At 36.4% G+C, this 27,500-nt stretch overlaps 1 protein-coding gene across 2 annotated transcripts in view; it reads right to left on the reverse strand.

Annotated features, from left to right (window-relative positions):
* LOC115214332 (abdominal ganglion neuropeptide L11-like) overlaps positions 1–27,500 on the reverse strand; it is a 103,642-nt gene that overhangs the window by 1,260 nt on the left and 74,882 nt on the right. For both annotated transcript variants that reach the window (XM_036504848.1, XM_029783515.2), the window contains exons 3-4: positions 24,676–24,756; positions 2,786–2,894 (exon numbers count right to left, since the gene is read on the reverse strand). In XM_036504848.1, the coding sequence (XP_036360741.1) occupies positions 2,786–2,894; positions 24,676–24,756 (190 nt within the window). The remainder of the gene's footprint in view (positions 1–2,785; positions 2,895–24,675; positions 24,757–27,500) is intronic.

Consider the following 27,500-nt stretch of genomic DNA (forward strand, 5'->3'; position numbering starts at 1 on the left):
GGTGGGGTCGAAAGTGTAAAAGGAAGTTCCTTTCCTCTTAACAAAAAAGATAAACAAAAGAAACTTTTAACTGTACAGAAGATGGCCGAAAATAGCAACAGAGTACCATTCTGATATCTGGGATTGCGCACTTCATCCGGTGGGAGATTTTTTGAAAGATAAATCATAAAGAAAGCCACTCGTCTAATCCATAGTTCTCTCTTCATTATAGAATTAGAAGGCGGCGAGCAGGCAGAATATTTAGCACGCCGGGGAAAATGCTTAGCGACATTTCGTCCGTCTTTACGTTCTGAGTTCAAATTTCGTCGAGGTCAACTTTGCCTTTCATGCTTTTGGGGTCAATAAAATAAGTACTAGTTGAGCACTGGGGGTCAATGTAATCGGCATAAATCCTCCCATGAATTTGCTGGCCTTTTTCCAAAAATTCAAATCTATATTATAGAATTATCAATTATTTTGACTAATTTATCAAGCTTGTTACTTTCACACAGTATCCACCTCAAACGTTTCTTTACATTTATCTCTTGCTTCTCATTCTTTACACTCTCTATATCTTATGTAGGCATGATTGTGTGATTAAGAAGCTCGCCTTGAAACTACATGGTTTTGGGTTCAATCCTACCGCGTAGCACCTTAGGCGATGGTCTTCTATTCTAGCCAATGCTTTGTGAGTGAATGAGATAGAGAGAAACTGTATGGAAACCCGTTTCCTTGTGTGTGTGTGTGTGTGTGTCTATGTTTGCTACTCCCATCGCTTCGCTTGACAACCAGTGTTGGTATGTTTACGTCCCCGTAACTTAGTGGTCCGGCAAAAGAGACTGATGGAGTAAAAAAAAGTGCGCTGAGTCGAATTGTTCGTCTAAAACCCTCAAGGTGGTGCTTCAGCATGTCGCCGTCCAGTGACTGAAACAAGCAAAAGATATAGAAGATACCCTTCATAGAACCTCATCAAACACTTTTTGGAGGATTACTTTTCTCTTTCGTGTTTTCGCAAAGCATTAACATTGGTTTCTAAGTTTTGGCACGAAATCAGTAATTTTGGGTATGGGGCTAGTTGATTATGTCAGCTCCAGTGTTCGACTGGTACTTAATTTATCGACCCTGAGAGGATGAAAGGCAAAGTCGACCGCCCGCTGCAGAATTTGAATCCCTCAAAATGTAAAGACGGACGAAACGCCGCGAAGCCTTTTGCCCAGCGTGCTAACGATTCTGCCGGCTCGCCGCCTTGTTAAGAACTGCTATTATAGAGTACATGAACGAGTCAGCCTTACTTAACTCACAATCTCTGCAGTCAAAGAATATTTGGAAAGTGTCTTGGACACTGTACAGTAGAAGCTCTGCTAAATATATATTTCCAGAATAGTATTTCTTATACAAATTTATTTAAACACATGTAAACTAAGCAACACCTCTTTACGTTGTCAGAATGCGAAGTTGAGCAGAGAGGGGTACAGACAAAGGATGACAATCTTTGAAAATTTGAGACACATTTAGCCAATATCGATTCTGCTATAAGTTTCTCTCTCTCTCTCTCTCTCTCTCACTTTCTCTCTCTCTCTCTCTCTCTCCTTTCTCTCTCTCCCTCTTTCTCTCTCTCTCTCTCTATCTCTCTCTCTCTTCTCTCACTTTCTCTCACACACACACCATCTGGTTCTCTCTCGACCTGCAAGAAATAACCATTAAATATCCACCAAGTTCACATTACGGTTTTGAAAGTTGAAGGACACTAGATAATGCAGTCAATGTCCGAGCAAAAGACAAAAAGATTTACAGCTGGAAATTCTTTAACCATAGTCTTACTGGGTCAGGTAACGATACATGAAGTTCATATGCTCTCCATAGTAAGGTTACGAATAAAAAAAAAAGGAATACATTTTTTTCTCGAGTCATACCAACTCATGAGAACCGATTTCCCGGTTTCCATGGCGTATATGTTCCCCACCTGGATGGGATGCCGGTCCATCGCAGGATTACTCATTTTTGCCATCTGAGTCGTTCGGTCGTTCGGTCGAGGAATCGAAACTACAATCTTACGATCATGAGCCAGTACCCTAACCACTAAGCCACGTGCCCCCAAGGTTACGGGTGTTATGGACTAGTCCTTAGGTGTTATATGGAAAGGTGATATGTACGCCGGACTTCCTTAACACAAATATATTTATAATAATGTGACTGTTTAGAATATGAACTTCTAATAATATCTTCATTGATTGCCCGATGCACTTTCGACTGGATACAAATAGATACTCATTCAAATAGAAACAAATCGATACACGTTCAAATAAATACAGCTAGATGTTCATTCAAAGCTATCATCTACACTTCTTAAGTAATTAATCTGCCATTTAAACGTTGGTGTGACTGTTTATAGTTGTTGGCATAGAGAAGCAAGATTCACTGGTATACAGGGTAAAACAGTATCAGTAAATATCACAGATATACAGTGCAAAATAGTAAAATATATCAGTGAGTATTCGTGATATACAAAGTAGAACAGTATCATAAATGCACGACGGAAGACGTCGATATGTATCACATACGTTCTTTTTTTTTTTTGGACATATTTTTATCGATTCGGAAGGACGAAAGTGAAGTAGATTCGAGTAAGATTTGAACACCAAACGTAAAACCCGTGAACGGTTAGCAAAAGGTATTGTCTTTTTTGTTCAACGCTCTCTCGATTCTGGCATCCACCCCGCAATAATGGAGTCTGCGTGTCTTAAAAAGTGAATCAGATGCGATTGCTGACGAAGAAAAGCAAAGTAAAGTGAGTGAAAAAGCATACCTCATCTGAATAACTTCTGGTGTTATAGTACGGGTCCCTGCCTTCTCCTTTGGAGAGGAGGTAATTAAGTAAGACATCTCGATCGCTGTGTTCAGAATTGCCAACATCTCTAGAAATTTAGAAAAGAAAGAAAAGTGAAAAAAAAAAACAAAAACAAAGAAAAAATATATTACTAATCAAAGGAAATCTTGTTATAATAAAATAAAGATAATCAATTTAATAATAAAAATATTACATTAATCCCTGGTAATTAATTTTTGCTTCTGTAGCGTTCAGTCAATGACAGAGAAAATAACCTTTCACCATTGTAAAGTATGCGAAATTATCCCTGGGAACTTCCCAGGAAATCTTGGTGTCAGTTAATTTCAACGAAGAGAACTTTGGCATTACACAATTTTATATTCGGCAGCTAAGACAGCGGTGGTCTAATGAATGAGAACGATGGAGCTGTATGTGAAATTAAGGTTTAAATATGTCATATCCAGAGCAGAGTACATACAAACACACATACACTACATATAGACGCAGGAGTGGCTGTGTGGTAAGTAGCTTGCTTACCAACAACATGCTTCCAGGTTCAGTCTTACTGCGTGGCACCGTGGGCAAGTGTCTTCTACTATAGCCTCGGGTCGACCAAAGCCTTGTGAGGGGATTTGGTAGACGGAAACTGAAAGAAGCTCGTCGTATATATATATATATATATATTATATATATATATATATATATATATGTATATATATATATATATATAATATATATATATATATATATATATATATATATATATATATATATATATACATATATATATATATATATATATATATACATATATATATATGTACATGTGTATGTTTGTGTGTCTGTGTTTGTCCCCCAACATCGCTTGACAACCGATGCTGGTGTGTTTACGCCCCCATATCTTAGCGGTTCGGCAAAAGAGGCCGATAGAATTAGTACTAGGCTTACAAAGAATAAGTCCTGGGATCGATTTGCTCGACTAAAGGCAGTACCGCAGTCAAATGATTGAAACAAAGAATAAAAGAATATATATATATTAGAAGAAATGAAGTATATATATATATACAAGTATGGATATATGTCTATATGAATATATATGTGTATAGTAATGTATGTCTATATATATGTATATATGTATACATGTGCGCATGTGTTTGTGTGTGTGTGTGTGTGTGTGTGGTGTGTGTGTGCGTGCGTGCGTGTGTGCGTATGTGTGTGTGTATTGGAGACAAAAATACTCAATTTCACGTACAGGAACTTCAAATCACCGACAAATAATGGACCTTTTAAAAGCGGTCGTTGTTGTTGTGGTCCTGGTGTCTTACGAAATGAAATATCGCCACTTCCGAAGTTTTATGAGTCGTGAGGATACACGTTAGGTGCAGCATTGACAGGAGGATTTGTGGTTCTCCGGTCGTTTGCGTGGTTATGTTCGTGGTTATGTACGTTAACACAACGTTTCGGCTGATATACCCTCCAGCCTTCATCAGGTGTCTTGGGGAAATTTCAAACCTGGGTCCTCATTCCTCAGGTATTTTTCGATATTATTATTATTATTATTATTATTATTATTATTATTATTATTATTATTATTCAGGTCACTGCCTGGAAACGAACTCGGAATCATGGGGTTAGTAGTCCGCGCTCATAACCACTACGTGGGCAATTATGATGTGAATTTTAGGGCTTATAAATCTAATATTTTCCTATTCTTCCTTAATACCGCTTCCCATATGCTGCTCATATCTGCACTCAGTCTGCTTAGGAGGTTGTTGTGTCCTAGCATATGTGCTGCTTTTAGTTTTCGTATTTTTCAGTGGTATTCTTCGTCTATTATTTTAACTTCCTTCCACAGAGGGAGCTGGTATCCATTTCTCCATATATGATCAGCTATACCTGATTTATCAATATTTCATCGTGTCACAGCTTTGCGATGTTCGTCTACCCTTATTTTGAGGGGCGGCATGTTTCGTCTTTGTATAACCTGCCACAGATGCATGATATGTAGTACACGCAGTTTTTGGTCATATTGTCTTCTATTGGTGGTTTTATTCGAAGGAGATATTTGCGAAGTGTTGTATTAGTCTTGAATACCGTCCAGATGTCAAATGTAAATAATGCTAATAATGTACATAATTCCTCATCTCTTAAATATAGAACTGTATATGTATAGAAATATTAAATTTCTAAATATCTCAGAGAGATATAAGCAGTGGTGGTACGATAGAGCAGTTGTATACTGTTAACTTAACGTGTCAGTCCCATAAAAGGAATCTCATCACCGCTATTTAGCCCTAGGAAGCATCAACGCTTCCTGTCGGTCTTGACACATTTCCTGTGTCTATATATTCTTTTATTCTTTTATTTGTTTCAATAATTTGACTGCGGCCACGCTGGAGCACCGCGTATAGTCGAGCAAATTGACACCCGGACATATTTTTTGTAAGGCTGCATAGTCTGCGACTAAACCGGCACCCAACCAATCTTGTTTTGAAAAGTGGGGAATTTTGGGTCATTTGGGAAATGAAAAACAAAACCTGTGAAAAGTGGATGAATTTAAATGTACCAAACAACGGCTTTCAAATAGTGTGTACAGATGCATATATGTACATTTACATATACGCATACGAAAGAAAGACACTCACTTTAACTCTATTGTGTTTGTAGTCTCTGACCTAACTTCAAATATTTATAGAGTAGCACTCGTGTTACACAGGCGTTTATCATAATAACTTAGATGTACGGTACTTTTAGTGTTTTTCTCAAGCGTAAGTGTGACTCGGGCTTCTTGAAGCTATAAATATTCGACAGACCTTGTGTTACCGCTAGCAAGCTGTATATCATGCACGTCCGTGACAATGAAATAGTGTCACTACCATGTTTTTCTCGTCATTTGAGAGAGCATGGAAGTGTAGTGTGGGTGGAAGAAGTCGCGGTTCTCTTGTTCAAGTAACGTCGGCGTCTAGTAGTCTTAGTTTTATCATATAAGTGTATGTCTTTGTTATAAGAAAGTCCAAGACAAGGAAGTTCTGCATATGTAATTTTTGCGCAAAATATGCCATACTCGATAACGAACTGACAGGTCTGTTAGTATTAGTACCTGTTAGGGATCCAGTTATGGATTAGTTATCGTGTGAACTACCGTGAGTGAAGAGCCTTTAGTTCTCGTTAGAACTTCCTTCAGGTGCCTATGTAGTCACAAGTAGATATATACACCATCTTGATCCTCCCGTCCTGTGCCCGACAGAATATCGAGGATATGACAACCATAATGAGAAAGAGCTGCACCAGCACTTGACTGGTATGCATTTCCAATTGAGCTGATTGAAATAATCTGAAATGAAGTGTCTAGCTTCGTGGCACAACGCATCGTCGGGCCCATAGATCGAACTCACGATCTCACAATCATGAGCCCTACGCCCTAACCACTCGGCCACAATTTCTAACCATGAGTTTTTCAGCTGATCAAACAACTGGACCATCAAGAACATTGAATTAGCGTATAAGTGGCCGAATATTCCACAGCCATGTGAACCTTTACATGATTTTCCGAGCGGAAACAGCATGACGTTGTGAGAAGGCTGGACCATTGAATTACTGGTATGATGTAGCCGGCTGACGGGCTTCTATGCAATTTCGATCTACTCCATTTCATTCACACGCTGAGGGTCGACCCCTGGCAATAGCAAAAACACTTGAATTAGATGCTGTATAGTGGAATCGAACCATGGGCCTTGCAATTGAGAAGCAGGTTTTTTAACTATGCACATTCATATATGTATATGTTATAGAAGTAGCAATTATTGACATGACTCACGGCATCACACGTTATGAAATATTGTTACCTCGGTCTAGAGCAGTGGTTCCCAGCCTTTTTCATGGTGCCTCTCACTGGTTCTAAGGCCAGGTTCCTAGTGCCTCTCACCACCAGCACCACTCACCATCACATACATAGATCATTTTCTGCAGCAAATTCAGAGGAACAGTATTTCAGAAATAAAACTTAACCCTTTTTGTTTTTTTTTGCATCCATTGTCCCGTTTTGGTCACCCCATTATCACCTCAGTTTTCTTCAATGCCCCCTGGATCTTTTCACCGCCCCTAAGGGGGCGGTACCGCCCACTTTGGGAACCACTGGTCTAGAGACATAGCTACCTATTGTAGTGGGTGGGGACTTCTATTCCGTTTAACTCCACACATGCAAATAATTTGTACTTATTTCACAAACCTTACAGAGATGAAAAGCAAATTCAATGCCAGTAGGTTTTGGACTTAAATCACAGAAGAATGAAATTCTTACAAAGTCTTAACCAAATATTTGCCAAGTCACTGTGACAAAATCAATGAATTAAAATCGGAAAACTGAGACGTTCATGTCTTCCAAGAAAGCATTGGCAGACTAAGTGAAAGGAAAACGTTTCATCCAGAGTGTGAAAATTTCATAGTTTCTGCTAGCTGAGATCATTGCTCTTGTTATGCGTTGCTTGCTTCACTGACTTAACGTGATCATTATTACTTAAAGGGATCTTTATGTCTTTGCTGTGTTAGTATGTTTCTCTTTGGATAATTTGTGCAGTGTGTTGAGATCAGTCGGGAGTAAGTAATCAATGAATCGCATTTAAATATTACAAGCAAACAAGATGAACTGAATAAGTCTGTAGGTCCCATCTAGTATTCGATTAAATAACCTTCGAGAACAACACGGACATTTGTCAGCTCGTGTTTGTTAGGAATATAGATAAAACGCTTGGTTCTTCTAATAAATGCATCAAATCTAGCTAATAGTTTATCTAATTTGAAAACGTCAATAAACGGTTGTAATCAAATATTACAACAAAATACGATTAATCTCACATAGGCTAATCTATTTGTTACTCAAGCAGACACGAAGCAGCGAAGAGAAGATGAAAAAAATAATACCGCCCTCGTATAATAAACAAGTGTCTTGTTGTTAAATTAGGATTGGATGAAATAGACTCAGGAAACTTTATATACTCTACTAAGATTAAAAAAATCGAACATTAAGCTTTATATATGGAATTTTTCTTTAAAACACGAGGCAATAAATTATGAACAAGAAATGATAATGAGGGAATATTCCACTGTCTATGTTTTATTTATACATAATCCTATTTTCTGATTTTTTTATGTGATGTTTTAGTTACGCATAAAAAAAAATTCATTCCATTAAGAAGCAATAAGAAAATGATAGGCGGTATCTAGGTATTACTGTGTATGGATGTATGTGTGCGTGTGTGTGTAAGTGTGTGCATGTATGTGTGCATGGGCATATATATATATATATATATATATATATATATATATATATATATATATATATGTGTGTGTGTACGTGTGTGTGTATGGTGTGTATGGAGGACATTATAGGGGAAGTACGTCAGGATTTATTAGTTTTGTGCAGTGGTAGAGGAAAATGAAATATTTTGTGAGTTGAAGAAATCTATGGAAACCTACAAGTGTCATTATGTGTAAAATAAAACAAGTTTTATATTGATCTCTAGCATTGATACAAGGACAAGCGTTTGTTGCAGAAGGGCATTGTTGATGGAAATATTCAATCTCAGTTACTTATTTTACAGACAGAAGAGGTATGAAATTGAGAAACAGTCGATTATTTCGGTACTTAAGCTCTTAATGTAAATGAAAGAACATATATAGTATAAGGTACTTCACTGCTTCTTTTTATTTTATTTTATTTTATTTTATTTTTTGTTTTTGCTTTAATGGTTTAGTAAGAAGGAAATGAAGTGGTTCCATGATATGCACAGGACCTCCCAAACTGGCCAGACTAATGTAGGTAATGTTCAGTTTAGAAAGCAGACAGTCGATGAAAGGAGAATTCTAGAGTGTTGACACATTAGGAAAGGATTGGATTGGGCAATGGTGAGTGTGGGGCTTGCGGATGGAGACTAAAGACTGATATGAGTGATGTGAGGAGAGATATAAGGGTGATGGGTAGTTTTGGGTGGTGGTAGTATGTAACCAGTTAGTTTCGAGGATCCGGAGCCATTGTAATAGTTGCAAAAAAAAAAAAATAGAAAAGAAAAAATACAACGTATTTGAAGACTTAGTTACATAAAATATAGGTTGAAACTTGTTGCGTTTTGATAGCAGCCTTCCATATCAGAGATGGGCAATAGGAAATTGTTGTGAAAGCATTCCAGCCATGACCAACTCGTCTTTGTTCTAGGCTAGTATTTCTCGGACTACAAGTCTATCGAATGCGTCCTTGTATTTATTTTAGGAGACTCTCGGCCTTCCATATCAGAGGTGGGGAATGGGAAATTGTTATGAAAGCATTCCAGCCATGGCCAACTCGTCTTTTTTTTAGGCTAGTATTTCTCGAACTACAAGTCTATTTAATGCGTCCTTGTATTTATTTTAGGAGACTCTCATGTAACGACCACATAGATACCGACTCATTAGTTCATGTGTAAATCTATGATCAAAGACACTCCTACCATGACTATCTAGTTTTTTTTTGTTGGCCAGTATATTCACAACTGCATCATTATCCAGTTCGTTCTTGTTTACACTGTATAGCGTGATGAAAAGGATTATTTGTTGCTTTTTCTAACAGGTCGAATAATTGTGCAAAAGTCCTTCATTGGCAATATGGAATGTCATGCAAGTATAACACCTGACTTTCCGGACACTGAAGGGCTGGCACCGCTTATAATCCGCACTAATTTGCAAGCAACAATTCCTGCGACCGCAAGGCCAGTTTACAGATACTTTGGCACAGACTAGTACCTTGCACACAACAGTATAAATAAACTTGTATCGTTTATACTAATATACAGGTATCGAACAGACTACGACAGGTATTAAGAACCAGTATTAGTTATAGAATTGTCGTATCAGAAAAGGAACAGCATAGCATACTTGTTTACCTAGAATATCTGTAATAGTGTTTAACTAAACTAATTCGAGTAGGGAACAAAACGATAAAGATGATTAACAAACAAATTTTGTTAACTGAACTGGTATAATCGGGAGTCTTAACCAATGGACACAGTAACAAATTTATTGTCCAAGTTGTCCATTCCTTATTTCTGGTTAAGAGCTCCAGAGATTTAATAAAAAATCTCATTGGTTGCTGATTATTATTTCCTTCAAGTTGTAGTACAAACACACACACACACACACATACATTATATACATGTATATATACATGCTTCAGTGGCTTCACACATTATATACATGTATATATACATGCTTCAGTGGAACAAAATTCAATTTTTTCTCATCTCTAGGCTGTCACATTGTTCTTCCCATCGTTGTTGTCATCATGATTCACACAACAACGACAATGATAGGTATGTACGTCTCATACTCTGCCAGGGCCTCGTTAGTCACATTCTTCAAGTGGAAATGGTTGTCTTGAGGATACTTAATACAGTGAGTTTTTCTCCAATGTCCTTCTTCACAGAACAGCAAAGCAGTTTCTGAAGAAGGTAGCAATCGACCCCAGTATTTGATGCGTATTTTATTTTATCGATCCCAGAAGGATGAAAAACTAAGATTATCATCTGCCGGATTTGAACTCAGAACGCAAACTAACTGAAATAAATGCAGTAAGGTATTTGTCTGATGCTCAAACGATTCTGCTCATGGACCACATTATCATTTCGATTACAGAAAACAAAATCTTCAAAGAAAAAAAGCCTCGGTTTTCCAACTCAAAAGCAGGTCGTATTGGCGGTCAAATGATCTATGGTTCGCATTTTAGCTCTGGCTTTGAGTTATTACTGTGATAAATATATTTTACTCTAAATAAACCACAATATATAATGGTAGTAGTGACTGGTCGATTCCGACGACTGGTTAATCTATTTTATCGACCCCAGGGGTAATAAAGGCAAAATTAGCCCCCGCAGGATTTAAACTCAGAACTTAGAGAGCCGACGCAAATACCGCAAATTATTTAGACTCTTGCTCTAACGATTCTGCAAATCCACCTTCCTATTGTAGTAGTAATAATTGTTTCTGATGTAGGCAATCGGCCAGCAGTTTTGGAAGAAGTGGTTAATCGATTAAAATCAACCTCAGTTCTCGCCAGGTACTTATATATAGACCTCGATAAGATGGAAGGTAAATTTGATTTCGGACAGGTCTGAACCCAGAACATAAAGTGATAGAAGAAATACTGCAAGGTATTTTGTCCGACGTTCTAATGATTCTGTCAATCCAACACCCTTTTTTGTAAGATGATTTCAAATTTTGGTAGAGGGTGAGCAGTTTATGAGAGAAGGGGAAAGTCGATTATATCGAGACTCCAGTTCTCGGCTGGTACTTATTTCATCGACCCCGAAAGGATGAAAGGCAAAGTAGACCTCAGCAGAATTTGAGCTAGGGACGTAGAGACAGACGAAATGCTGCCAAGCATTTTGTCCGGCGTGCTACTAGTTCTGCCAGCTCGCCGCCTTACCATTTTTAGTCATAATAATTCCCTCAGCCTAAACATTTAAATCTCACATAGTTTAGTCCATCTAACCGTAAATAGGTTTCATGCAAAATATTTAATTAATATTTAATTAATTAATGAATCTTTCTTTCAATTTCATTCTCCGGATGTCTTCTGATAAGTTGTCTTTTTGTGACCTAATGCTACCGATGCTACTCTTATTTCTTCTCAGTTCATTTGTGCTTCAAGCACAGAATTTTTGTTTTTGCATTAAACTCGAAAAAGGAGAACACGAAGAGTTCAGAAGAAATAACGTAAAAGCATCTCGTCCGGCACCTTAGCAGTGCTGCTAATCCCCTGTCCTACATTGCTGCATTATTTGTCAATTCCTAAAAGAGAAAAGCCAAAGTTGTCCTCGACTGGATTTGAACTAAGAAGGGAGCCAGGACAAGGTTAAATTAGATATTAAAGTCAAGCCGTATGCATTAATGACGTAATCGGCTGATGCGTCTTATCAATAGACACTTGCTCTGGTGTGTTTTTGAGTTTTCCAACATTTTTCAAACCATGTATTATAATCACCACTACTTTCGACGGTAGACTCCATATGAATTCACAGCATTAATCTAAAATCTAGTAATTAATTTTGCAACATAGCAAGTCTGTTATTTATGCGTTTATTCTACTTCCAGGTTAATTAAAAATATTTGAGAACATTGTACATTTCGAATTTGCTTTAAATTGGTTTTTCAACCACTACCGAATTAGTTGTTAAAATAGCAATCATGCTTAATCAATAGGTGATAGTTAACATATATTGCTTTCTGACACCCATAGAATAACAAGCCATTGACATTACTGACAGGCAAAGAAACATAATTGCGTTTATAGACGTTCGGGTCACAGAACAGAATAAAACAGAATTCTAGTGTAAAGCATAAATTTACAATTTCAGCAAATTTATAGTTACATCTGAAATATTAGTCTTTGCTATAAACAAAGTTGTTAAGATAAAAAGAATAAAACTTATTGAGCAGCCACAGGGAGCTCATATTTTTTTTCTAGCGGTAGAGGATTCTCCGTCGGTCTCGACGATGAAGTAGGCATTACGCTGTTGCGAATTCTTACCCGAGAAATTAACGTGTATGATAATGAGTTCCTCTAAAGTAATTCTCAGCACGAATCAGCATAGCACAGTGCAACAAAGCTGGCCTTTTGAATTACAGGTGTAGTCTAGAGAGAAAGCTAAGTATCTATCCCAGCGCTGGTACTTTAGTTATCGATGGGAAAGGGATGTAAGGCAAAGTTGATTTCGGAGGGATTTCAATTCAAGGCGCAGAGACGGAACAAATACCGTGCAGCTTTTTATCCGACATTCTTACGATTCTTCAATTAACCGCCTTCATAATTCTAGTTCACATGCTTAATTACTTCCCAATTAACTTGATTAGAAATGCCAAAATGGATTTATGATATATGGCCACAGTGAACATTACAAAATGTTATGTGGCATTTCATTTTAAACTCCACCAGTTATCTCTGGTTTCTGTTTCATGTAGCGGCTAGGATGCTCATCGAAAAGGGGCTCATATTTCTAGAGGAAGAGTTGAACTCAACACCTTAGATTTATAAATTTACATACGAGCTGATCTCGATTGACCTGCAAATAATAGCAGTCAAATTTCCCTCATATCACTCCACCTAGTCATAAAAAAGAGAAACCACATTGGATAATAAAGTTTTAGATATACTGCTTGAGAATAAGATGAGATGGCCACAGGTAGAACGACTTTGATTATAGGCATGCACCTATCAGAGTTCACCTCGGGCTAAATGTCAACAACGACAAATCTTTCTTTATTGCATTATGACAGTCTGTTCAATATTTTATTTTCGACGCTTTTCCCTCACATTTCACATCCATCTGGGATCGATAAATTTACAACAGAAGTTAATTTTACTGACTTCGTTTACACATTATTCCATGAGAAGTTGTGTAGAGACCCTATTGGTAAATGCCGACTATGCATCTACACACGTAGATGCAGGCCAGAGTATGATGTTTGTGAGGAAGATTAGCAAAGGAAGGCTGCTGGTTCAGGCCGATACTGCTTAGCAACAGTTTACTGAAAGGATCACCTGCGTTGCTATGAGACTGCAAATAGCTGCAACAGATACTGTAAAATCACTTGACTCGACCCTCTAACAATTCCACCAATCCACTACCCTAGATTAATATGTTTTGTTTTGTTTTATCAACTTCTAACGGCTGCAAGGTAGAGGTTCGTGGCTTAGTGGTTAAAATGTTGCACTCATAAGCGTAAGAATGAGGTTTAGATTCCTGGATCTAGAAATACGTTGTATTTGAGCAAATCACTTCATTTTACGTTGATCAAGATCACTCAACTATAGGCTCATAAGGCTGGTTTCCAGGATTCTGTGGCGTAAATATTACCTCCCTGAACGGGTGGAAATGCATATGCAACAAGATAGGACCTTTGAAAGGATGAAAGACAAACCTGACTTAGGTGGGATTTAAACTCAGAGTGTGTAAAGTCAGAGTAAATGCCGTGAGGTATTCTACCCATCACTCTGACTCTGTCAATTCACTAGCCAAGGCAATCCTGAATTGTTTGTTTGGGATTCATCCACTTCACATTGAACCAAAGAGCTTCGATGATTCTCAGAAAATATAAATTATTGATCATGTAATTCTATAAATTATTGATGTAGGATTCCTCGTAGTAAGAAGCTTGCTTATAAACCACATGGTTTCGGGTTCAGACCCAGTGCGTGGAAACTTCAGCATAAGTTTTCTACTATAGCGCAAAGCCGAGCAAAGCATTGTGAGTGAAACTGAAAGAAATCCATCATATATATATGTGTGTATGTGTGTGTGTGTATATATATATATATATAGATATGTGTATATATATATGTATGTGTGTATGTATGTGTGTATGTATGTATGTATGTATGTATGTATGTATGTATGTATGTATGTATGTATGTATGTATGTATGTATGTATGTATGTATGTATGTATGTATGCATGTATGTATGAATGTGTATGTGCGCGTGTGTATGTGTGTGTGCGCGTATCTATATGTGTGTGTCTTGAGTTTGTCTCCTCCCGTCTGACAACTAGTGTTGTTTGTTTGCTCCCCGTAACTTCGCGGTTCGGCTAAGGAAACCAATAGATTAAATACCAGGCTTATAAACAGGATCGATCTGTTCGACTAAACCCCTCAAAGTAATGCCTCAGCATGGCCGCAGTCCAATGACGGAAGCAAGTAAAAGATAAGATACACTTGAAAGCAAATGGATCTTATTTCGGTTTCCAGATTAATATTCCAATTGCTGTATCAACCGAACTGTCCACATTTTGCACCATAGCATTACTAGCCGAGTATTCCAAAGACATATGTACTATAAATGTAATCAGGTTATGCATTTAAATTACAGATATTGTGCTTCAATGATATCAGCGTTGTTTCCGACAATTCACTTTCACTTAAACGAAGTCAGTTGATTTTGAGTCAATGGCAGAAGACAATTGTTCAAGGTGCTCTACATATGCTGCGCAGCTCGGTTAGTCTCATATATATATATGTATATATATATATATATATATATATATATATATATATTATATATATATATATATATATATATATATATATTATATATATATATATAATATATGGAAAAAAAATCAAGATAGAAAATGCTAAAATAATTTTATAAAAAACATTTCAATACCGGTTTCAGTCATTGAGGCTTTTTCAACTGTAAGTATAGAAGATAATTAAATTTTGGAAAAATTAAAAGAAAAGTTTTTTTATAAGAATATTTTCATAGTGTTCAAATTCAAGTGACATTTTCCTTGTTTCTGTCTATCTCTGTCTCTCTGTTTACTATATATATATATATATATATATATATATATATATATATATATATATATATATATATACATATATACATACATACATACATACATACATACATACATACATACATACATACGTACATGATAAATACTATTAATATGCGAAACATGGTTCTAAGTCCGGGTAACGTATATACATACATATATATGTATGTGTGCGTATATATATATATATATATATATATATATATATGTATGTATGTATATATATGTGTGTGTGTGTGTGTGTGCGCGCGTATATACAATACCGGACATAGAACCATGTCTTGCATAGTAATACTATTTATCATGAGGAAGGAAAGCAGCAGTACCTAAACTACTTGTATCTTTTATACAAGATATAGCTGACATAAAATCTGATTATCACAAATAGTAAACGAAGCGAAAATAAGAACCAACTGAAAATCCGTTATTGCAAATACTGCCGTCCTTTGCACGTAAACTATCACACAATGTGCTCTACCGTCAAATTTGATATTTGAAACATATAAAAATGATAATGGTTGTTCATTGGAACAAGTAAACTCAATGAAATACAGAACTTGATATCAGTGTGCAATACAAACAGACATGTACACCGTCATGCATTCACACATGTATACAAACATGCAAACGTGGTCTAATCAATAAGTATCCGGACTGTTGTCATAGTAATGAAGCTAAAGCTGCTTAGCACAGATTGACCTTGAACACTGCTGTGCATGCGCACAAAGTTTTAACGCTCTAGCTCACTTCTGCTGTTTACTGCAGAGTTTGAAAGGAAGGTGTGTGGCGTATGATCGTCAAAAATGACCGTGACAGAGAAAGCTGAGCAGAGAATCTGCATCAAATTTTGTCAAAAGCTTGGTGATACCTGCTCAGAGGCCTACGTAAAGTTTTCAAAAACTTTTCTTCGTTCTCGACGTAATCAAGTAAATCTTGTGCAACTGAAACCCGAGTGAATTCTTGGTCAGTTGAAAGCAGTTTTGGCATAAACTTGGTGGACACGCGTCTCATACCCAAATCTTCAGTGATTATGGACTGAACTGAACCGTAACTAATCTGCACATTCTCTGATAACTCACGGATGGTGCTTCGATGATTTCCCTTCACAGCTGCACGTACATCTGCGATGTTTTTCTCAGTTCTGTTGGTTGCGAGTCTCCCAGAACGTTCGTCACTATCGACATTTTTTCAGCTCATACAATCTTCTCCGTACACTTTCTGTAACTTTGCGTAGCCCTCTGAGTAGGTATCGCCAAGCTTTTGGCAAAATGTGATGTAGATTCATGGTCAATGCGAACATCGCACGTTACACGCGCTCCTTCCATGCACTGCTGTAAACAGCGGAAGTGATCTAGAACGTTAAAACTTAGTGCGCATGCACAACAGAGTTCAAGATAAATTTTTGCAACGCGGCTTCTCTCTGCGTGCTTTTGCTTCGTTACTATGTCAACAGTGATCATGGGGCATATCAGTGGCGATGAGGGATCGGACAATATCGCCACTGGGGCATATCACACACAAACACACACACACATACACACACACACACATACACACACACATATACCTTCTTTCCTTCCTACGTATATACATACATACACACATACATACATATATGCATACATACATGAATACACACAAAAACACACAGTGTTTCTAGGCAAGTGAGAGAGAATGACTTAAGTATTCAGAATCCCTTACCTTTCCCCAAGCTTCAGGTTTTTTTTTAAATATAAATAAAATTAGGATTAACTTTCTCTCTGCTTTTACAGCTTTTAAACACCGTCCGTTGGTTTCGAAGGGTATCATTAAATATATATTTCTTTGGATATTTTTCTCCTACTGTTTTAGAAAATTACAGTGACTGCTAATTATAGTGTCAGCCAATTAAGATTAATTTCATCTATAATTCTAGCGTATAAGATCCCCCGTATAGAATTCATGCATGTATTCCCTATTTAGTGTACATGTTGTAGTCGTTAGCAACTGTCAGTAAGCTTGGTAAAACGTAAATTATATATATCACAGCACAATGTCGCTATATTGCATGTTGCTTTTGGAAGTAATATGATGGCAATCATTCGCAGGTTAAGGAAAGATGTCTTCTTGGCGGCAGATGTATTGGGTTGTCCGGAAAGTTCGTGCCGATTTTTAAAGGAAAGAAAAAGGTCAATAAATACTTGCCATTACATTTTTAATCAACCAAATATAAACCATTTTGTTGCACAATGCGTCTCCATCTTTCCTTTAACTTGAAAATACCCTCTTCCCAGAATTGAGGTGGTTTCATGGCAAAGAATTCATCAAGGTATCTTTTTACGTCATCCAAGAAATTTAATATTTTACCATTAAGACTATTCTGCAGAGATCTGAATAGGTGGAAATTTGAAGGAGCAATATCTGGTGAATATGGAAGGTAGGGTAACACATCCCAGCCGAGCTGCAGTAATTTTTGTCTGGTTCCCAAAGCTTCAAGTGCCGAAAATGAACTTTCTTATTTTCCATTTTAAAGGGTTACAGAATTAACACAGGTTATAGGAACATAAATCTTCTTTCAGGAAAAGATAGCTTAAACTGTGCTCTAAATGGAGGTATAGTCAAATCCTATTTTATGGATTCAACCATGTTCTAAAATAAGTCGAAAGGTAAGCTACTATAAATCGGCACGAACTTTCCGGACAACCCAATATAAGCGTAGGGATCTTTAGCGTAGAATCAAATGATGTATACATTCCCCTGAATAGCTTCAACATATTAGTTTCCAGTTTTGGCACAAGGTCAGTAATTTCAAGAGAGGAAGTAAGTCCATTACATCGACTCAAATGCCCAACTGGTACTTATTTTACCGACCCCGTGAGGATAAAAGGTAAAGACGCCCTTCGACTGATTTTGAACTCAGGACGCAAAGACAGACGAAATGCCCCTAAATATTTTCCCGGCACGGTAACGATTGTACCAGCTTGCCGTGTTGAGTGGCTTCAACATATTAACAGGAGATTGAGAGTTTTATATAGAACTGGAAATTAACAAAATTCTCTTCAAATAGACATTATGTACGGAGGTGAATTATAACTTTATAGTTTCTGATTTTGTGAAGCAGATGAACGAGAATTTTATGTCAATTAAGTTTTCCAGAAGAGAATACAAACCATTAGTAAATGGACATCATATACTTATTAAGCATGAATAGTTGGTTTAGTTGTATAAAAAAAATCATAGAAAAAATTGGTACACAAACTTTATATAAAGTAAACCATAGGATCCAAGAAAACTGGTGGCAACCAATGTTGGAAAATAATATTTTTAAAATATTTTCAAAAGTGGAATAAACTGGTTTACTGTAAAGAATGATTCGTCGTTTGAGAGTGATGTACCGAACGGAGGTATCGAATGAATAGACAGGAATTAGTGAGGGAGATGGGTGGGTGGGGGAGACAAAATAGGAGAGGTGAAGAGAAGTGAAGACATTCTAGAGATAAATAAGAAAGCTTACAATTTTAGAAAGCAGGAGTTTAGTTAGAGAAAAACCAAAAGAAAGGAAATTAAGGCTAAGGAAAGGGAGGAAAAATGATATAATAAGGGTTATATATCAGTAATGATGTTAATAAAGGGGAAATTGACTAAAATAATGAGAGGCGTTCATTGATAACTTCACACGAGGAAATTTCTGGGGTGAACATAGAGCGAACCATAATAAATTTCTACGTCCGAGTGTACACGATTGAGTTAAATATGATTGTACTCAAGCATATTTCATTCAACGCTGCATTATGAACCTCGTGTTATCTACTGCATAGGTAACATATATGATATCATACCTTGATACTGTGTGAACCGAGATCCCTGTTGATAGGCCCTTGATATCAAATACAGTGCTAATCACTTACGATATGCTATAAGTAGCTCCAGTTCGCTGTATCAACTGGATTTGTTGAGAATATAAACAGATTAGCTGCTTAATTTGCTGGGTTTCTTCAAATTGAATCAGACACCTCTGATGAGAATGCAATAAGGTTTGAAAATTGATTGAGGCTGTTCATCATATTTTCAGTCAACAGATGAATAACTAAATTTGTCCTATGTATATATATATATATACTGCGTAGGTCGCACACACGCCACACATACACGCATATGTATGTATGTATGTATGTATGTCTCATATCTTTAATTATTATAAATCTTCCACTGAGAAGGGAGCCGGTTTCCAACAAAGATACAAGGCTCCTTCTTTTGGGTGTAGACACATAGACAAATTCACATTTTGAACTTGAGAAAAGTTCTGCATACTTTTTACTGTTCCACTCACAGATTGCACTTGTAATGTACGAATCAGCCGGTCAGTTTCTCTTTCTGATAATCCCAGTTGATCCCGTTTTTCTTTTAAGCATTTACTAACAAAATCTAGTGCTCCAATTATTATCTGTATGAATATGAATTCATAGTCTCGATATAGAAGCTGGAGGTTTCGAAGTAGTTGTCCATAGATATCCTCTTTTTCTTTGATTTTCAAAAAGATATTTATATCTGCGGGGTAGCTAACCTTTATGATGGTACATACCTTTGCCCCTCTGTCCCAAACAACAATATCCGGTCTGTTAGGCTTATATTTGACAGAAATTTTGATGGGAATATTCCACTAGCATTCCTTGAGTTGGTGTTTATGAATGCATTCCCAAACAGAGGGATTTTCTAAGTTTATTTCAATACAGTCATTTTTTTGCGGATGGCATTGTAAATCGTATTAGCAACAACATCGTGTCGCACAGGGGAGGTAGTACCGGGCCGGCATTTTAGGACAACTGCTAATCACATGCGTAACGTCTTGCACAGAAACATGACATAACCTACACATGCGGTTGTACCTTGGGATTACAAGAGCGTCACTGTCTTTTGTTCACCAGGTACTTTGTGGAAACCTCCTGTTTCTGGATTGCAAATGCATAGCCTTCAAAATGTGATCTGATGTAGTGGTCTTGTGTCCAAGAGAGGCTGCGCTTCGTGTCCATTCTACTGCCTTCTTCAAGCTTCCGAGCAACATGCTCATGCATGGTCATTTTATGCATGCTGAGTACTTTCCATCCAGGTCTTCTCTGAGGTAAGAGAGCCCAGCTGTCTTGAGTTTGTATAGAAGATCATAAGGAAGAGAGTGTTTCTTGAGGAGTTCACTGCCAACTCGTACACTGTTGCTCACTTCACTTTTCAGGAGTGTATTAATATATTTATTTTCCTGCTTTTGTATGTATGTATGTATGTATGTATGTATGTATGTATGTATGTATGTATGTATGTATGTATGTATGTATGTATGTATGTATGTATGTGTGTACTTTACTGATCACCATTGTTAATAAACGTTTTGGCTATAGATTGTGAGGTGCTGTGTAAGTTTTATCATTAACATGCTATGTTTTGTTATATGAAATCTTTAGCGCCGAATATATATCCTAAGGTGAATTTTTCAGCACTAATATAAAAGGAACAATCTGGCCGGCACCAACAGTCCCTGATTCACACACACACACGCACACGCACACACACACACAATCACACACACACACACACACACACACACACACACACACACACTCACACACACACACACACACGCATACATGTATGTATGTATATATGTATGTGCGTATTTATGTATATATATATATATGTATCTATGTATGTATGTGTGTGTGTATGTATGTATGTATATATATATATGTATGTGTAGGAAGAGAGATACACAGATAGATAGATAGATAGAGAGAGAGGGAGATATGGGAAGAGAGAGATAGGTATAGTAAGTTTGCATATAGGAAAGTATACGCTATTGTTATTTATTTCGATGTTGATCTGCCATGTCTTACAATCGCACCACCGTTATAATGCTTTATGACCGAAGAAAAATAACACGAAAGAATATGATTTACTACATTCATTGGATGAAACACCAAGGACAAACATAGCTGAAGTAGATGAGGTCGGTAGGTAGAAGCCTTAGTGATTTCGTCAAAGATAGACCGATATAATATCGAGTCGGAAAATTAATGACAATTTAGTAATAAAAAAAAACAGAACACATCAAGAATATCCTTGATATCTAGCATTATAAATGGTATACAGAGGAATGGATTTCTCTCACGGAGATTATTGATACCAGAAAATGAATAAAGCAAACAATATTATAAGGGGGAGATCATTCAAATGGTAGTAATTGGGTAAAAGATAAATAGAAGTTGATACAGAATAAATATATATCTAGATTAAGTAGACTCGTAAAATAAAATATATACGTACATATATACATAAATGTGTGTGTAAATAGATAAATATATAGATAGATACATACATACATAGATACATAGATAAAGAAAGAGAGAGATAGAATGAGACAGTAGGGAGGATCCTCCATTGTAGTTAAAACAGAAATCGAAGAATTATTGCAATCAATAGAAAGCATGCAAGATGGATGGACAATCTAAAGAGTTGCCATTGTTTGGTGATCATCAAAATACGTTACATAATAAATATACATTATGTAACATATATATATCTTACAAATATATCAGAATGATTTATGATTTACTGAGTTACTATTGTTGTTGTTGCTTGCTGCTGCTGTTGATGTTGTTATTAATGCGACGAGCAGGCAGAATTGTTAGCATGGCGGATAAAGGGCTTTGCGATATATCGTCTGTCTTTATGTTCTGAGTTTAAGTTTTTCCAACGTCGACTTTGCTTTTCATCCTTTCGGCCTCGATAAAATAAGTACCAGTTGAGCAATGAAGTCGATGTAATCAACTTACACTCTCCCCAAATCCCAGGACTAGTGTCTATAGTAGAAAAGATTATTATTATTATTATTATTATTATTATTATTATTATTATTATTATTATTATGTGAGAGAGCAGTGCATACCATCAAAGTGACACTGGGTTAAAATATGCGAATCCCAGCATACCCATCATGACTATCCGTTGATAAGGGTTCCTCAGGCACATGCATCACAACCACATGTGCGCGACGTAGTGATCTCCTGTCAAGATAAACAGCACATGACCTTGTAGGTGGAGCCAGTTAGAATTTTCTCCATGTCAGGTAGGCCACCCCGCTCAAAAGGTCCCTGAATAAGGTTTGTTTAAGGATGTTGAATGAAACACCCATGTTTCTAGAGGTGGATTATTCAAACCCCAAAGAATTCTTCTCAACACATGCTTCCCCACTACTTTTGCTCGTGATCAGAGATGCACATATCGTTAAGCACTAAGGGAATGCTCAACTGGTTAAGGTCAAACAACTGACGAGCAAATCTGTGGTATTGAGCAGAATATTTGTTGTAGCCCATCTTTTATACCAAGACAAAACATGTACGTAATAGCACTTTCAAGCAGGCCTTTCACTTGTTGTAGAATTAATTATTACCATAATTATGATTATTATAAAGCCAACGAATAGACCTCTACGTGGTTACCTGACTTGCTGGAAATAACGACCAATGTACTCTTCAAATCTACTCTCATAGAAAAAGAAACATAAGATAACGTTGTCATGGCTTCGTAGTGATTTCGGACAAAAGACGGGTCAGTTACGACAGGAGTGTTTGTGATCGTATATCTGTTCATTCAGGGCTAACCTGTAGGAAAACAGCAACACCAGCTACAACTACAACTAGAACAACGACAGCAGCAGAAGCAACAACAACAACAACAACAACAACAACAACAACAACAACTACTACTACTACTACTACTACTGCTAGATAAGAAAAAAAAACTAAAATCGAATCGTGCGTAAAATCTCTGAGGTGATTTTAAATCTACGTATGTTGGAAAATGGTATGTCATCTTTTAAGGAACTAACAAGACATTTGAAGAAAGAGAGAGAAGGGGAGGGCGAGAGGGAAGAAGAGGGAGAATCGTTTTCAATATTCTACAAGTGCGTTAGACGGTGAACTGGCAGAGTCGTTAGCACACCGACCAAAATGGTTAGCGGCATTCCGTAAATCTTTATGTTCTGAGTTCAAATTCCGCCGAGGTCGACTTTGTCTTTCGTCCTTCTGAATCAATAAAATAAATACCATTTGAGCACTAGAATCGATGTAATCGACTTACCTCGTCCACGAAATTGCTGGCCTTGTGTCAAAATTTGAAACGATTAATTTATTTGTGTTTTTTTTTATCCACGAGCAATGACTATATCTTGGTGTTTCATTTAACGATTTCAGTTCATAGAAAAGTAGTCCTTTTCGAAGATGGGAAATATTGGCGTGTATTTTCAAAAAATGGATTGACAGTCACAGAAAGGGGGAATAAAGGCGAATGCTTGGCGAAAAAAAATTTCAACTGAACTGTCTCGCTAACATGGATTACTATGCCAGCCAGTCACGTTGTAAGATTGGACAGATGTACACAATAAGTGGGTTTCATGATATAGACCCAGGCAGTGATAAGTTATGTCTGTTCAGATTGGCGATGAGAGTAAAGTAAACAATAAATGTAGTTTGGTCACCACGTGGGTGGAGGTGTGTCGTGTAAGAGGATAATGTGAAAGTCTGAGGACAAGGAGGATCATGTAAAGCTGACAGAGGTAGACCTAGTTAAGACCGGAACAATCTGGTCTTAATCTGGGAAGCAATAGAATCTACAACAGACCATGTAATTCACTAAAATGCCTTTTACTCTTCTGGTGACTGTTTTCTAGAAGCACTTTTTTTATTCTTTTATTCTTTCATTTGAACGTTCTCTATTAGTAATGTGATTTTTACCTGTATACCTGTAATTCCCTTGATTAAGAGTCACTTTGCGGGTTACTTGATATAAAGGTTGGTTCTAGGAGAAAAGGCATTCAATAAATCACTTATTTGGCTCAGTAAGATCAGCTTAAACTCGCACAAGTTAATTTCTAGAGAAAATACATGAGAGCGGTTAAAAGGAGACTCCGAGAAGTAATTTGGTGATTTAATCTGATAATGATGGGGAGACGACTAACAGGTCTAGTAAACATTTCTGTTGTTCAAAGTAGAAAGACTTATTGTGGATCTAATTGTGGTAGACTCACTAATACAATACTCATTAACAGTTTTGATTATAAGTTTAATTGATAATACTAACAGCTTTGATCATAGGTTTGATTGAACGGACCTATTACAGAAGATGTTCCAACCGTAGCTATCCAGTTGTTTTGGATAACTAGATCATTGCTTAATGTGTTCTTTTTTAAAGATAGTAATATGTGAATCTGTTCATCGTTTTTTTACGACAGTAGTATGTGATTTGATGAAATTTGGCTGCTATTTCTAACATATCAAGCGACTGCATGAAGGTTCTATTTTGTTGGTTCACGATTTTAGTGAAGGTTTGCTCATTATTCCGAAGGATTACTCTTGATGCAATTTAGAATGTCTGTGTATCTAGCGACTGCACGGTCTTCGATATGCAAGTAGTAATACAGTAAAACAGAAAACAAGACAGATTTATGAAATGATTCAAATGTCAAAACATATTCCTTACCGTTCTTTGTCTTGAAAGTTCGTCATTGGGAATGATCTTTTGGCACCGACACCTCGACATCTTGGTGCATATATATACTTCCTGAAAAGGAAAAGATAAATTAATGATTTATATCATAGATTCAAAGCCTCAAAATTTGGAGGATGGATTATAATAGCACTTCAGTAATGTATCGATCCAGGAAAGATAAACGGCACGAAGATATATATAAATCTGTGAAGTATTAATAACTCTTTTATCATTTTTAAGTCTGAAGCACCCGAACACAAGGATCACAGTAAAGGATAATGACTAGGATGTTGACCCTTGGGTTGTAATTTTTGTGCCATAGCAAAATCAAGTGGTAACTACCGAGGTAACCCAAAATGAAATATACTCGGCTTGGGTCAACTTCTAACGGCTCATGAAGAACATAGAGCCATTCTAGAGTTGTGTTTTTTTGAGTAAAAAGCCATGAAGCTGGTGATAAAAGGCAGGAAACTTTGTTGCTATACGTGTAGCAGAAATGGAAAGATCGAAAGACAACAGAACAGCAGAGACGACAACTGCAATGATAGCAGAAATAATGGTAATAATCAAGTGCCAATAAAATTCTGTGCTCGATATAATTGACTGCTCCCTTTCGCAATTTGTGTGAATCCCTGCCTATGTTAGAAATCTATGCAAAAACAAGAGAATAGATAGAATCTTATGTCATGTCTGTTTTGTGCTCATAGACTTGTGAGGTCAAAAAATATCTGAATTTTCAAGGCATTTAGGTTGAGTGACGAAGACTCCACCTTGAACAGGAATTCAACTTTTTGCAGGGTTAGCCTGTAAGTGCCACTAACACTCATTTTAGCTGAATGTATTGAGGCCGTATGAAATAAAATTTTTTGCTCATCGATACAATATGCCTCTTCGTCCTGGGCAGTAAATCAATAACTCTGCGATCGTGAGTCCAATACTTTAACCAGTATGCCACACACACACACTCACGAAGAGCCAAAAAATACATACTAAGATTTGTATAAAAATTTTTGCAAATAAAGAAAAAGCGTTTTAATAAAATTTCAATACACCATTTTCAACATTCTAGTCTATTCTTTTATTCATTATTTGATTAAAGACAATAAAAGAAAGAACAAATATAAAAATTTAACTTGCTATTAATTAATATGAAAGTTCATTCTAAATAATAAACCAGAAAAAAATTAAAATAAAAGCAAGCAAAAAAATGAAAGAAAAAAGAAAGTCTTTGGCTTTTAGCACTGATTAAACGAATATCTGTCGTTTAATGAAACAAACTTAGGCGTGTAGAATTTAAAAAACACGTGTTTCAGAGAAGACATTGATAGGATGGAACTTAACCGCGATTCAACATCACTGAGTGAAGTGATAAGTGGATGTAATAAATCTACGTAAAATAAAAATCTTGAATAGAATGAGTTTCATTAAAATGCAATAAACCCATTGAGGAGGTCTTGAACAAAACACTCGACAACCTTCTATCTCATTAACAACCATCCAATATGTATAGCCCCAGGAATTTAGAAAGAAAAATAGAAATCAAATTCAATTTTCTTGTTGCAATAATTTGTGTGGCGTCATTTTTGTAAAATGTACGTACATACATACATACATGCATACATACGTGTATGTATGCTTGTATATTTGTATTTTTGTATGTATGTATAAGCATATACATATGTTCTAGTGTCACAGTTTGTAAACGAAAACGGAAGATAATATTCAAGACACGATGTTATTCATTTATTTATTTATTTAACCTGATGATCTCGCCACTCAAGTTTGAATAAATACATAAATATTACACTTTATAGTGTTATATTTATTTTAAAACAACATACAGTACGTTCTTTTAATTCGTTTGAAGCATTGTAAGACTTGAAAATAAGCTCCTGAAAAGGAAATGAAGCCATATATAATAGTACCTGACATATCGTGTAAAAATGGACATTTTAAGTTTTGCATGTATTTTAAGGGCTGCATTTATTCCAAATTTTGTTCTTGGGAGTAATTTTATAACTGATAAAGTACTTAACATCGTATATAAAATTACATAATAAATCTTGGTAAATCCTGATTCATGAGACAAAAAATCGCATAAACGTTAAACAGAATATATGAAAGTTTTAATGTGTCTTATTTCTTTTCTCCCCAATTTGCAACCCACTGTATTTCGTTAGCTGATAATCCGAGTAAAACATAGCTCTTTTTGGGCTAACTTGGTCGGTTTACCACTAAGTATTGAACTGAGCTGCTACAACAAATCTTTATATATAAAAGTGAAGTTGTGTGTCTGTCTCCTACGATTTAGATTCCTAACTACTCCCACATTTTGCGGTGCAGTTTAACCAAAACCGGGTATCTTATAGTCGTGATTCATATCGAGCCCTTCTGGGTATTAGCGCGCGTCTACGATGAGTCTACGATTTAAAAAAAAATTACCATCATTTTTTCCATTTTAATGCATCTTTTTCGCTATTATATAAGGGAAGTAACTCTCTAAAAATGTCTACGATGAGTCAACGATTTAAAAAAAAATTACCATAATTTTTTTCCCATTTTTAATGCATTTTTTTGCTATTTTTTGGCTATAACTCTCTAAAAATGCTTATATAGTTATTTCCCTTACAAACCCGAGCAACGCCGGGCGATACTGCTAGTTTACAATATAATGCGTCTTTATTCTTTCGGTGTGAATTAATTGTTTGTCAATAAAAACATAATCGTTATTTTATTTTTCACCAATTTATAAATCCTAATTCTATCACAACACTATAACACAGAAGAGAAAGCGGGATTTCAGTGATGTGAAATTC

This window comes from Octopus sinensis, linkage group LG7, assembly GCF_006345805.1.
Source record: "Octopus sinensis linkage group LG7, ASM634580v1, whole genome shotgun sequence".
NCBI lineage: Eukaryota > Metazoa > Mollusca > Cephalopoda > Octopoda > Octopodidae > Octopus > Octopus sinensis.